We start from the raw sequence: 14613 nt of genomic DNA on the forward strand, positions 1-14613 counted from the left end.
AGAAGAAAAAACAGAATTTACAATGAAAGGGAGGAAAATGATAATTGGCTGGCTCTGATTGGTTGAGGCATTTCCATGGTGAACGTACTCATTAATGCCGACTGACAGTTAACAGCCAGGTTTTGATTAAACTTTAAATCAAGTAGTTTGACTGTGACTAGGCAGAGCATTGCCCGATGAAATGAGACAGCGAATGTCTGACATCTATTCTGTGGAGCATAACTGTTGGTTTTCCACCTGAATTTGGATTATTGCAAAATGTCTTTTTGAGAATAAGGTGAAAAGGTTCAACAAAATGTGCTTATGTATAGAGTCTGCAATGACTCAAATCTCTGTCTTCAATAATTGAAAGTAAGTTCAATTTCCCGCAAAGCGGTAGATCTGTGAATGAACAGGGATGGAGGTAAGGTATGGTAGCATAGCAGTTAATTCATTAGACAATGAATCTTGTGCTTTGGGCTAATGATTTGGAGAAAGGTTCAAATCCAACCATGGTAGCTGAAGAATTTAAATTTGGTTAATAAAGCTGAAATTTAAAAAAACTCCCGTCCAAACTGTTGACACCAAAACTACATCTGTTTGACAAATGTTTGTCTGGCTTAGACATAACAGTCAACAATCTCTTTCTTTGCCGCAGAGACTATGAATAATTATAAACAAGCTGACCTTCACGAAAACAAAAGCAGGAGCTACTCGTTAAAAAAAAGTACATCATAAGCAGCGGGAATATTTGCAAAAACGAAGGACATTGGTTTATAAGAAAAACCAATTCGCTGAGTTCATTTTCTTTGGAACAGAGAAGAATGGGGCGGGGGGGGGGGTGGAAGGTTTAATAAGGGGTACTTACAATAAGGAGGGCCATTTACAGAGTAGAAAGGAAGAAGAGTTTCAATATCTAGGAACACAATTTTAAAGTGAATGGGAAAAAGATCTGATGGGAGCTTCAGAGAAAATACTTCCATTGTCTGGAAGCCAGGAATTCACTAGCTGAGTGAATAGCAGAGACAGAAAATCTAATTATATTTGATATTTTAAAAACAAACTTTGGACTTAGACTGCTGCAATTTACAGAGCTATGAATTAAGAATAGGGAAATGCTATTTGAGTGGACGGCACAAGCATGATGAATTGAATGGTCTCCCTTTTGTGCCAGATTTTATACATTTTATTTTTCAGTACTCTCAAAACAACATTCAATGGTCTTACTTTTTCCAAAATAAAACCTCCTTTTACTTTATGAAGCATGTACACACTTTGAGTTCCAACCTTGGTGCTGCAACAAGATACTTTGGACAGTATATTGTAAACTGAAACTTTCAGACTAACTTTTAATCAGGGAATGCAACTGTGTAGAAAAAAGGCCATTCAACCCATCATATTTATGTTGGCTGTTTCCGTGATGCAGATCAGATAGCTCTCCTCCTCCACTGTTTTCCCAGTTGTCCCTGAATACTTTTCGCTTCAAATATAGATCCACTTTTCTGTTGAAAACCACAAGTGACTCTGCGCTCACCAAGAGGTCAGGCAATACATTCCAGATCCGAATCATTTGTTAAGTCTTTCCTCATTTTCTTGCTGAATCTTAGCTGACTCATTTTAAATGAGTGTCCTCAGCAACAACAGTGAAGTACCTCCATGACAGGATGGTGCATGGTTCAGAAGAGAATGTGGGCCAGCGGTGTTCTCCCTGTGTCTGCAGCCTGTTGCTCTAGGTGGTAAAGATGGCATTGTCAAAGAACCCTTGGCAAGGGGTCGGTAAGAGACATTGAAGTATTCAATCAGCCATGAAGACAGGCTCAACAGGGTGAATGTCCTACTCCTGTTCGTCTGTTCTAAGTTGCGGCAATGCAGATGGCTTGCACTGCAGCCAGTGTGCCAGTGGTGCTGCGAATAAATAGGCTCTAATCAACTTCACTGACGGAAAAATAAAAGGATAACTGGGAAGGTGCAAGGGTCAGCTCACTCGATACCCTTACTGCCAACTGCTTTATAAAAGATTCAAATGTAGGCAGAGTATTTTCTCAAGAGGATGGAAGAATAAAAACAAAAAACTATGCTGTAGAGGATATACAGGTTTCTATTACCTGGCTTGCACTTCTCAGAGAGTTTTCTTAAGATGAGGTCAAATTCGTCTTCATTCCAGTAATGGAGAATATTTGAGAGAATGTAAAGATCTGCCTCTGGCAGATCATCTTTGAAGATGTCTCCTTTAAATAAACAGAACAAACTGGGTCAGCCAAAATGTTACTTGGCCTGCCCGGTATTTCCAGCAGCTGCTGTTGTTACTTCAGAATTCCAATGTTCACAGTATCTTGTTTTTGTTCTATATTGAAATAGAATTTTACTATGCAAACCTAGAACTCACCTGACCTAGGGGAAAAAAATCTAACAAATGACCGAGGACAGCTTCTGGTCTTTGCAAAACCACAGGTTTGGCAGCAGAGTTACTGTATATACTCAAGTAACAGTTGAATTTTTTCGACTACTTTTTAAGGTTAAATTCATGGGGTTGACTATTACATGGATACTACCTTTGAGGGGCTGAAATTCATGCCCATCAAAATTCACACCGTACCATTAGCAAAAGCCCAATTGATCTCTAAACAAAAAAAAGAAATAAAAATGACTTATGGTAATTCTGAAAACCCGGAGCAAAACACATCAGCGAATGGACTAGAAGATCGGGAGCGAGGTGGAACAACCTGAAAGCTGGAGTGGGACGTGACGGCCGGCACACTGACTCATAAACATTAACCTGTTATCTGTAAAGAACTAGAGGTGATTTTTTACATGAGATATATGGAAAATTCCAGGTTATTTGGCCAAAAATAAGGGATCGACATTTACATGAGAGCCACTATTATTTGAGGATATAATGTAATTTTTTAGATTAGATTACTTACAGTATGGAAACAGGCCCTTCGGCCCAACAAGTCCACACTGACCCTCCGAAGAACAACCCATTCCCTTACATTTACCCCTTCACCTAACACTACAGGCAATTTAGCATGGCTAATTCACCTAACCTACACATTTTTGGACTGTGGGAGGAAACCCAGCAGACATGGGGAGAATGTGCAAACTCCACACAGACAGTTGCCTGAGGCGGGAATTGAACCCGGGTCTCTGGTGTTGTGAAGCAGCAGTGCTAACCTCTGTGCCACCAATTATGATGATTCAATTCCAAAGAGTCTAATTAGACTTGAAATGCCAAGTCTGTTTCCACAGTTACTGAGTTTGTCCAACACAATGTTTTAATTTCACATTTCCAGTATCCATTGCATTTCCCCTTTTGCAGGCCAATTTAATGTCTTACTGGAACTTACAGCTGCAGATGATGTCAAATACTGCAATCTACTTTTTTAAGACCTGGCTTAGTACCCATGACTTGCTTTTACTACATGCTCTCAACAAATGTAAGGGCCCTCCCTCTTTTTGTTTAGCACGACTTCAGAAGCCCTGTTATTAAAGTGTTTTCTTTTTTCACCGGTGCCTGCAGCACAAGAAGCCTCTTGCTGCCTTCCCAAGATGAACAGATACCAGCATTTTCACTTAATGAACTTGGAGTGAGCCACCCGATTCTATGTTTACTTTCATGTTGATTATGAACTGTGACAATTTACACGTTGGCTTGGCCAGCCTTGATACACATGCTCGATAAATGGGTCCTCTGACAAATGAACTCTGTGGCTCAGCTGTAGTCTGCTGTTTCTAGATTTAATTCAAAACATAAGGTACAATTATCAACTCATTCCCAAAGTCTTCACTGAAGGAAGAAAATCAAAACTCCCAACACATTGCTGAAGGAATAAAATGAATATATATAAAGTGGATGGATAGGTTCAGACCTCACAGTACATTTGCTCAGTGTCTTGTACCTTTGGATCTTATATTGTCACTCAGGAATATCCTCTGGGTGCCAGATTTTAAGCAACATGTTTACATTAGATGGAAGTAGCATTGACCTTGGATTTGAATCATACACATTGACTTAATGGTTTTCCAACCCATGTGCCGAGCACACTTCAACACAGTGAGGTGCTGGACTCTGACCAGAATTAGTGGAATGGCACACCATAAAGTGAAAGCGGTGAGAGATCAGCCCAAAAAAACATAAAAGTTTTAAAACTTCATTATTTCTGGTGAGGGATTTGGCCCCTCTACTTTGAGCAGACAGGGTTGGTCAAATCTCTCACTATTCATGTTTATTTGAAAATCTTCTGGTCTCCTGTCAACACTTGTTCCTCAACCACTATTATCAAAAACAGTCAAATGGGTCAGACAGCCAATCAGTTTGCAAGAAAGGAATGTAGGGTTATAAAATTTGGGAGCAGGAATAGGCTATTTGGCCCTTCGAGTCTATTCTGTCACTCAATCAGATCATAGCTGCTCTAGTTATTGTCTCACCACCACTTTCACGTTTGCACCCATAACGCTAGACTCCCCTCCTATCAAATATTTACCTCAGACTTGAATAACTCAATGAGCCAAACTTTGGGGGAGGAATTCCATACTGAGCACACTCTGGAAAAAAATTTGTCTGCATCTGTTTTCAGAGGGAGAGCTCTGATTTTTGGGCTATGTCCTCTAGTACTAATGTCCCCATGACAGAAAACAGGGCAATGAGGCTTTCGGTTTCATGTTGCTACTGTGCAGTAGTGACACAAGTGGTATTCGCCATTCACAGCATGTTACTGTCATGCCAAAGAGACATCACACAAGTGAATGGTTTGGTTTGGTGAATTTGAAAACTGGTGTGATGCTGACACGTAGGCTGAACATCTCAGATACTGACAAGTCACATCAAACTGCATGCCCCTTTTGCTGTTTGCAACTGGCCATTGCCAAAACCTTATTCAATTGAACTGCAATCATCTTCAATTCAGATGGCTGAACTTCTATCAAGGTTTATTAATTTATTTCTAAGATGTAAGCTAAACATGAGAAAAAAGGTTAAAGGCTGACATTTGAACCAACAATAAAACAAATGTAAGTAGTGTTGTTAATAGTTACCTTCTCGGAAACTAATTTGACATAGATTCTGGCCTTGCGGCTGGAAGCGCTTAATCCTTTCTAACATTTGTGGCTGAGCAAACACTACAAATGTCATATCTTGATATGCATTTGCCATTTCATACGATAAAGCTCCAGTGCATCCTGCAAGAAAAAAAAAGTCATTTCAGTCATAGTTGCTGACAATGTGCTTAATATCAAAATGAGCAAAGAGAAATCAACTTGCTTAGGATCTGTGTTATTATACTTTGCACTGACTGAAGATGCATCTATCAACCATTTGAAAAGATGCACCAGACTGGCTAAACATTATGGATGCTCACTTGATAATAGCACACTGAGGGGTGACCTAATACAGGTTTTTAAGTTTGTAAATATTTTGATACAGTGGATGGAGAGAGAATATTTCTTCTTCTATGGAAGAACCTAAAAGTTTACCAATAGAAGATCATCAAAAAAGTGTCCAGAATTGACATCATTACTCTGGTGAAAATCCAAAACTCATGACCACAAGACATGGTTAAAGCAAACAGTATTAATGCATTCAAGGAAAAGTAAGCTAAGAATATAACGGAGAAGGCAAAAGTGGTTTAAGAAGGTGAACTTAGATGAAGAAAAATGGAAACAGTCTTGATCTGACCACTAACACTGGCATGGACTGGCTGGGCCAAAAGGACTTGTTTCTGTACCATGCATCAGGGGATGTAGAGTCAGTGTGGATAGAGCTGAGAAATACTAAGGGTAAAAAGACCCTCTTGGGAGTTATCTACAGGCCCCCAACCAGTAATCTGGATGTCGGACCTAAGTTAAATCAGGAGCTGAAATTGGCCTGTCACAAAGATATTACTATAGTGGTTATGGGGGATTTCAACATGCAGGTAGACTGGGAGAATCAGGATGGTATTGGTCCTCAAGAAAGAGACTTTGTGGAGTGTCTCAGAGATGGATTCTTAGAGCAGCTGGTGCTGGAGCCTACCAGGGAGAAGGCAATTCTGGATCTGGTATTGTGCAACGAACCAGAATTGGTCAGGGACCTCGAAGTGAAGGAGCCATTGGGAAGTAGTGACCATAATACAATAAACTTCAATCTACAATTTGAGAGGGAGAGGGTACAATCGGAAGTGACAATATTTCTATTGAATAAAGGGAACTATGGAGCTATGAGGGAGGAGTTGGCCAAAGTTCAATGGTGCAATACCTTAGCAGGGATGACAGTGGAGGAACAATAGCGGATATTTCTGTGTATAATGCAGAAGTTGCAGGGTCAGTTCATTCCAAAAAGGAAAAAAGATCCTAGGAGGAGGCATGGGTGGCCGTGGCTGATGAGGGAAGTTACGAAACATATAAAGTTAAAAGAGAAAAAGTATAACATAGCAAAGATAAGTGGGAAAACGGAGGACTGGGAAGCTTTTAAAGAATAGCAGAGGATTACTAAGAAGGAAATACGCAGAGAAAAAAATGAGGTACGAAGGTAAACTGGCCAATAATATAAAGGAGGATAGTAAAAATTTTTTAGGTATGTGAAAGGCAAAAAAATGGTTAAGACTAAATTGGGCCCTTGAAGACAGAAATAGGGGAATATATTACGGGGAACAAAGAAATGGCAGAAGAATTAAATTGGTACTTCAGATCTGTGTTCATTGGGGAAGACACAAGCAATCTCCCTGAGGTAACAGTGGCTGAAGGACCTGAACTTAAGGGAATTTATATTTGCCAGGAATTGGTGTTGGAGAGACTGTTAGGTCTGAAAGTTGATAAGTCCCCGGGGCCTGATGGTCTACATCCCAGGGTACTGAAGGAGGTGGCTCGAGAAATCGTGGATGCATTGGTGATTATTTTCCAGAGTTCGATAGATTCGGGATCAGTTCCTGCGGAATGGAGGGTGGCTAATGTTGTACCACTTTTTAAGAAAGAGAGAGAAAGCAGGAAATTATAGACCAGTTAGTCTGACCTCAGTGGTGGGAAAGATGCTGGAGTCTATTATAAAGGATGAAATTACGGCACATCTGGATAGTAGTAACGGGGTAGGACAGAGTCAGCATGGATTTATGAAGGGGAAATCATGCTTGATTAATCTTCTGGAATTTTTTGAGGATGTAACTCTGAAGATGGACAAGGGAGATCCAGTAGCTGTAGTGTACCTGGACTTTCAGAAAACTTTTGATAAATCCCACATAGGATGTTAGTGAGCAAAATTAGGGCGCATGGTATTGGGGGCAAAGTACTAACTTGGATTGAAAGTTGGTTGGTTGATAGGAAACAAAGAGTAGTGATATACGGCTCCATTTCGGAATGGCAGGCAGTGATCACAGGCAGGATACCGCAGGGATCAGTACTGGGACTGCAGCTTTTTACAATATATGTTAATGATATAGAAGATGGATTAGTAATAACATTAGCAAATTTGCTGATGATACTAAGCTGGGTGGTAGGGTGAAATGTGATGAGGATTTTAGGAGATTACAGGGTGACCTGAACAAGTTAGGTGAGTGGTCAGATGCATGGCAGATGCAGTTTAATGTGGATAAATGTATGATTATCCACTTTGGTGGCAAGAACAGGAAGGCAGATTACTACCTAAATGGAATCAATTCAGGTAAAGGGGCAGTTCAGAGAGATCTGGGTGTTCTTGTACACCAGTCAATGAAGGTAAGCATGCAGGTACAGCAGGTAGTGAAGAAGGCTACTAGCATGCTGGCCTTCATAACAAGAGGGATTGAGTATCGAAGCAAAGAGGTGCTTCCGCAGCTGTACAGGGCACTGGTGAGACCATACCTGGCGTACTGTGTGCAGTTCTGGTCTCCAAATTTGAGGAAAGACATTCTGGCTATTGAGGGAGTGCAGCGTAGGTTCACGAGGTCAATTCCTGGAATGGCAGGATTACCTTACACTGAAAGACTGGAGCAACTGGGCTTGTATACCCTTGAGTTTAGAAGACTGAGAGGGGATCTGATTGAGACATATAAGATTATTAAAGGATTGGACACTCTGGAGGCAGGAAACATGTTTCCGCTGATGGGTGAGTGCCGAACTACAGGACACAGCATAAAAATACGGGGTAAACCATTTAGGACAGAGATGAGGAGAAACTTCTTCACTCAGAGAGTGGAGGCTGTGTGGAATGCTCTACCCCAGAGGGCAGTGGAGGCCCAGTGTCTGGATTCATTTAAGAAAGAGTTGGATAGAGCTCTCAAGGATTGTGGAATCAAGGGTTATGGAGATAAGGCAGGAACAGGATACTGATTAAGGATGATCAGCCATGATCATATTGAATAGTGGTGCAGGCTCGAAAGGCAGAATGGCCTACTCCTGCACCTATTGTCTATTGCATCCAATGCTAACTTAGGAAGAGAAATAATAAAGCAAAATAAAGCATAAACTTTAGAATCCGAGCCTGAGACCCATTCATGTCTCCGAGCAAGCCAGCTGTAGCAAGAGTTCAAACTGAGGCCTTTAAATGTTTCTCTCTAAATTGCTATAATACCTTACCACTCACTTCAAAGTCACCCCCAAGTACTGTAGCTTCCATTCCAATACTATCCCTCTGGCCTTCAGATTAATTTCTTCAAACCTTTGCTTCTCTACTCAGATTCTACTTACTCAAATGCTCATTCCTGATTCTATGCTCACTTCTACTGCTTGGGCTCTGCCGCTCAGCTGGCAGTTTTGATTCTGCAAGTGAAAATGACCAAATGCAGCATTCCCTCAAAGCTGCACAGCTGCCTTGCTATGCACTCACTCTTCATTCCCAACAGATTAACGAGGTCAGATCCAGGTCTACCTTTTTATTTTCCCCTATAGGCACACCTGGTCTGATTGCACACCCCTTTTCAGTAAATAGTTACATAGAATCCATACAGATTTGGAAGCAGGCCATTTGAGCCATTAGGTCCACACCAACCCACTGAAGAACAATATTTTATGGCACTGCTGGTGCCACATACATCCCAAAAGCAACAAAATAAAACGAGACTGAAACTCTGGTGCCACATCTTATTTTTGTATTACAAATAAACTTCAGGAGTTCAAGGAGCCCAGTGGCCTACTCCTGTGCTTACCCCTTATGACGAACCCCCTTTAGAGACTGCTGTACAACAAATTACATCACTTGTAGGGAGGAAAAGAAAATGTTGCGTAATTACATTCTTAAAAATTCATACCTAAATCACAAGCTGTTTTAAATGATGAAAGATCAAACGCCAAGACAATGTTATTTCCTGTCACTTTGATAAGGCAGTTAACTGCAGATATAAAAGTTGGTGTTTGTTCAGAATTCTGTTGATAGAAAACCATGAGGTTAAGTAACACTTAAAAAATAGGTGACTTTGGAGATAATTTAGGCCAATTATGAAATGTCAGTACAAAGTGTATCAAAGCAACAAATATATTGACAGAGAGTCTAGCATTAGTGCAATCTCGAAGGGTAGAGTGATAATGGAAGAGAATGGTGATTGATTGATTTGATTTATTGTCACATATAACCAAATACAGTGAAAGACTTTAGATGTGGGTGTAATTCTCTCTCTACTCGGACTTCATGCATTCTTTTACACTTCAAACTAATTGCTTCTCTCTTCTTAATTGCTACCTGACTAGCGCTCTCCCAGGATTTTGTGTTTTTATTTCAGACTTTCAGAATCTGTGGCACTTAGACTCAAAGTCAGAATTATTTAGCACGGAAACAAGCCCTTTGATCCAACCAGTCAATGTCAAGCATAATCCCAAACAAAACTAGTCCCACCTGCCTGCTCCTGGCTCATATCCCTCCACACCTTTCCTACTCATGAGTTCATATTCTAAATGTATTTTAAATGTTGTAACTGTGCACAAATCCACCACTTCCTCAGGTGCTTTTGAATCTCTTTTCACTTGTTGAGGTATTAGCATTAGTCCAGATCTGTCACTGTTCTTCAAAATAGTGCTGTGATCTATTTTGTTTAGCAGGCCAGACACAGTCTCAGTAGAACACCTTACGGACTCTACTGCACCGCAGAGTCAACCAAAATCAAATAGGCTAGTCATGGCTCCTTTTTCAAAAGATCGACAAACACTGAACTCACAAAAAGTAGAATTTCTTATGAATTGAAACCTGGAAGAAGCTGGATTTGGTCACAATTGCAGTTGATGCCTTTTAATGCCATTAGACAGGCCATCTCAATGGTAAGGATCATCTCTTTCGGAGCGTTCTGGCATACATAGCAAACTTTTTCACTAAGCTCTAGTGAGCATAAATGAAGTTTGCTAGCTTTTTGCAAATTTGTTCTTGGAATGGGTGATTGACTGGAAAGGCCAGCATTTGTTTTTTATCCCTAACTCACTTTAGAAGATATTGCTGAGCTGCATTCTTCAATTGACAAAATACATGCGATGCACATACAATTAGTGTTGTTGGGATGAGAGTTCCAGGATTTCAACCACAAATTACATTCTGTAGTTAATATCTCTTGACATTTTACTATGTTAAAGATACTATACTAACAGAAGTCACTATTATATCACAATGATACTCCAAGACTAATACTAGAAAATGTTTGCTTGACTAGATCTGTAGCTTTAGTGACAAGGAAATCTAGACTTTTTTTACCTGAACTAAGTCATCAGCCTTTGTTCTGTGAGCACCTTCTTTAATAACTGAAGCAAGATGAGTGAAATATGGCCAAGTATGGTCATTAGCATAAACGATATAGTCATGTAGAGAGTTTTCACTGCTTGACACCAGATATGTGTTGGCTAGTTGTGTATTCTTGTACACTGCAAAAGTAAAATGAAAAGAAAAAAAACAATGAATGAGTTACTTGATCTTTTGTACAGTTTTGGCATAACAATATACTCAGTTATGTTTTTTCAGCTTCTTCATGACTATTGTTATATTGTAGCTGACTACAAGTTATTTCTTGCTGGTAAACATTCAAACCGCAATTCAACATTCTGTGCTGATTTGCAAACTATTCTAGAAAGGATATTTATTTTAGACATGTAAACATTCCAATACAGATTTGATACGACATTGCTAAACATTATGAGACAGGAGCAGAGAATACCAACATAATAAAGCAGGAAATTTGGTCTTTCAAGTCTGCTGCCCCAGTCTAAAGAAATATGGCTGATATACTACCCCAACTCCATATTCTTAGATTATCTCATTTCTCTTAATCCTCTTAAAATCTACAAAACTAATGATCTCAATCCTGAACATATTCAATGACTGAGCATCTACAACCCTCTGAAGTAATGAATTCCACAGGTTCACAACCCTTTGAGCGATAGCAAAGCAGATAACAAGGCAGACCAAATTCCTTCAATTTTTTTTTAAATTCATTCATGGGATGAGGGCCAGTATTTAATGCCCATCCCTAATTACCCAGAGGGCAGTTAAGAGTCAACCACATTGCTGTGGATCTGCCCAGACCAGGTAAGGATGGCAGTTTCATTCCCTAAAGGACATTAGCAAACCTGATGGGGTTTTTTCTGACAATCGGCAATGGATCATGGTCATCATTAGACTCCTATTTCTAAATATTTTACTGAATTACACCATCGGCCATGGCAAGATTTGAATCTGAGTCCACAGAACATTATTGGATCTATGGATTAACAGTCCAGCAATAATACCATTAAGCCATCACCTCCCTCTGCCAACTAATTCCTAGCTATTACACACAGTAAAGCACCTGAAAAAAGATTATGTCTTCAGCACACACTTGGTCAAAGCTGCATAGAAGGGCAGGAGAGTAACAAAGAGACCAGTAAGGATGATAATTACACTGACCTCCATTTGAACGAAGCACAGTTTTACTTCAAGAACAAGGTTTACTCACGCTGCGATGTGCCTGGGGCTTTTTCAAGCAAGTTAAGGGTAATACAGGCATCTAAGAGGCATTTGGTTCCATCCAATGTGGTCTCTAATCTCTGAGAAATTTCTGAGATTTCTAACCCATCCTGTGTACTCAATGCATCAAATATTTTGAGTTTTGAAGCTGTGAATAAGACCTGTAGAAAATTAGAAAATTACTCTTAGGTCTGAACAGAAAATAGAGCTGGAAAAAAAGTGAAGGAGACTGGTGAGGAACACCTCTTCTCCAGTAAGCAAGTATAACATGATAAATCTAAGTTCAGTTAAACCATCACATAGTCTAAATGATGAAATAAATGTTGGGTAAGGGGCAAATTCAAAACGAATATACAAAGCACTTTAATCTGGAATACTTCCAACTCACTTTTAAAATTTCAAAGTACATTTCAGCACCAGTAACAAAAAAAGTCATTGGCCCATGATCCACAGTATTTAACGTTGGGTCATAACAAAATGCTGTATTTTTCACTGTAATAGATGTTTTACATTGCTCTTTCTACCAAACTGTGATCCTTGCACAGCCCCAGAGATGCTGCCAGTGTCCCGAAAGCATGAAGAACTTACACAGCAGACTGTATGCTCTTGTGTGGGCTGGTGACCATCGGCAAGGTCAGTCCAGAGTTTACCTTGAGTGCACATACTCTCACTCTCAGCAGGAGCTTTTGGATTGCAATCAGAGAGAAATGTCAGCTGTTGTTCTGCCCTATCAAGGCCAGATGATCAAAGACCTATTAGAGCAGTCCATCTGCTGCCACAGCTCACTGACCGCAAAGCAAACTTAAAAACCTTTTAGTGTTGAATGTGTGGTGCTGGAAATGCACAGCAGGTCAGGCAGCATCTGAGGAACAGGAAAATCGACGTTTCGGGCAAAAGCCCTTCATCAGGAAGGCTTTTCCAGTGCCACACTCTCAACTCTAACCTCCAGCATCTGCAGTCCTCACTTTTGCCTAGTTGATGAAAAACCTTTTAGCCTACATATATGAACATTCCAACTGGGCAATCCTTTTACTTGAGACTACAATGAATGATAGGTTCCCAGAGAGTACAGAGGAACAAAGGGACCTCGGCATATAAGTCCACACATCCCTGAAGGTGTCAGCACAGGTTGACAGGGTGGTGAAGGCAACATATGGGATGCTTGCTTTTATTTGCTGGAGAGTAGAATATAGGAGCAAAGAAGTCAAACTTTATGACTGTATAAAACATTGGTTAGGCCACAGGTGGAATACTGCATGCAGCCCTGGTTGCCTCACTATCGGAAATACATGATTGCACTGGAGAGGGTGCAGAGAAAAATTGCCAGGATTGGTAAGTTTTTTTAAAATCTATATTCATTCACAGTCGTCACTAGCCAGGCTACCATTTATTGCCCATCCCTATTTGCCCAGAGGTCAGCTGAGAGTCAAACACTTTGCTGAGAGTCTGGAGTCACATATAGATAGACCAGGTAAGGATACTGGCTTCATCCCATAAAGGATATTAGTGAATCAGATAGGTTTTTCCAACAATTGGGCAAAAGTGTTATGGTCATCACTAGACTTTTAAAACCAGATTTTCTTTTTCTCTTTTATTGAATTCAAATTTCACCATTTTCCATGGCATGATTTGAACCTACGTCCCAGGACATTACCCACTAGACTCTGGATTAATACTCTAGTGATTAAACCACTAGGCCATCACCTCCCCACCACAGTTATGAGGAGAGACTGGATAGACTGGGTTTGTTTTACTTGAAGCAGAGGAAGCTGAGGGGGGATCTGATTCAGACAAAATTGTGAAAGGCATAGACACAGTAAATTGTGAGAATTTTCTCCCCACACCAAATGCATTTCAGACCAGAAGACACAAGTTTAAGGTGAGAACTTTAGAGGAAATCTGAGAAAAAGATTTTTCACTCTGAGGGTGGCAGAAATATGCAAGAGGCTGGTGGGGGAAGATACTCTCACAACATTTAAAAACATCTGGATGGGCACTTAAAACAACAGGGCACAGTAGCTTGTGGACCAAGTGCAAGTAAACGGGATTAGTGTAGTTTGGTGTTGGCTGGTTGGCATTGACATTGTGGGCCGAAGGGGCTGTTTCCTATGACTTTATGACCATAACTCAAATTCCTTTAATAACTTTGAAACAACTGTATTCTAATTTACTCCCTACATCCTTACCTTTGATGCTTTAAAACCATTCACTAGGTCTGCGATTTTACGAAGCCAGGCAACATTTGCCTCAGTCTCGGTAGATATATTCGTTACGTTGTGGTGAAGTACTGCTGGGCCTTTCACCTTGGGAATACCGTTCGGCTTCTCGGTGCTTGGGCTATTTGCCACTTTTTCTGACACTGCAGTTTGGTCAGAATTCGGTTTCTTTCCTGCTATTTCATTTCCCCTGTGGTTTGCAGAGTCCTGCTGAAGATCATGGGTGTCTTCCAAACTTGCAACAGCATGATCTGCAATGCAATAACTTACAGGCGGGCTGTAGATCTCACCCAGTGTTTTGCAGAAGTGATTCAAAGGGAATCCCACAACATTTAAAAAGTCCCCACAAACATACTCAACCAGCATTCCACCAAGCGCCTGAATTCCATATCCACCCGCCTTGTCCCTGGAAGCAAAGGAACAAACAATACATGAAGAAACGTATGTCCAATATATCGTACATAGTTATTCAGAAACATTGAAATACAAAGAAATAAGTTCTGAATATCAGAACAAAAATGACAATGGCTGAAATCACTATGACGTGAGGATCTA

The 14613-nt window shown here is 40.4% G+C and overlaps 1 protein-coding gene across 2 annotated transcripts in view; it reads right to left on the reverse strand.

Moving 5' to 3' along the window:
* The window catches only part of asmtl (acetylserotonin O-methyltransferase like), a 53055-nt gene that overhangs the window by 2519 nt on the left and 35923 nt on the right, over positions 1-14613 (reverse strand). For both annotated transcript variants that reach the window (XM_087988387.1, XM_087988388.1), the window contains exons 8-13: positions 14029-14464; positions 11832-12003; positions 10598-10764; positions 9174-9288; positions 5014-5157; positions 2085-2207 (exon numbers count right to left, since the gene is read on the reverse strand). In XM_087988387.1, the coding sequence (XP_087844513.1) occupies positions 2085-2207; positions 5014-5157; positions 9174-9288; positions 10598-10764; positions 11832-12003; positions 14029-14464 (1157 nt within the window). The remainder of the gene's footprint in view (positions 1-2084; positions 2208-5013; positions 5158-9173; positions 9289-10597; positions 10765-11831; positions 12004-14028; positions 14465-14613) is intronic.

Source organism: Chiloscyllium plagiosum, unplaced genomic scaffold, assembly GCF_037043375.1.
Source record: "Chiloscyllium plagiosum isolate Xiang-an unplaced genomic scaffold, Cpla_swu_hap1 HiC_scaffold_6, whole genome shotgun sequence".
Taxonomy (NCBI): Eukaryota; Metazoa; Chordata; class Chondrichthyes; order Orectolobiformes; family Hemiscylliidae; genus Chiloscyllium; species Chiloscyllium plagiosum.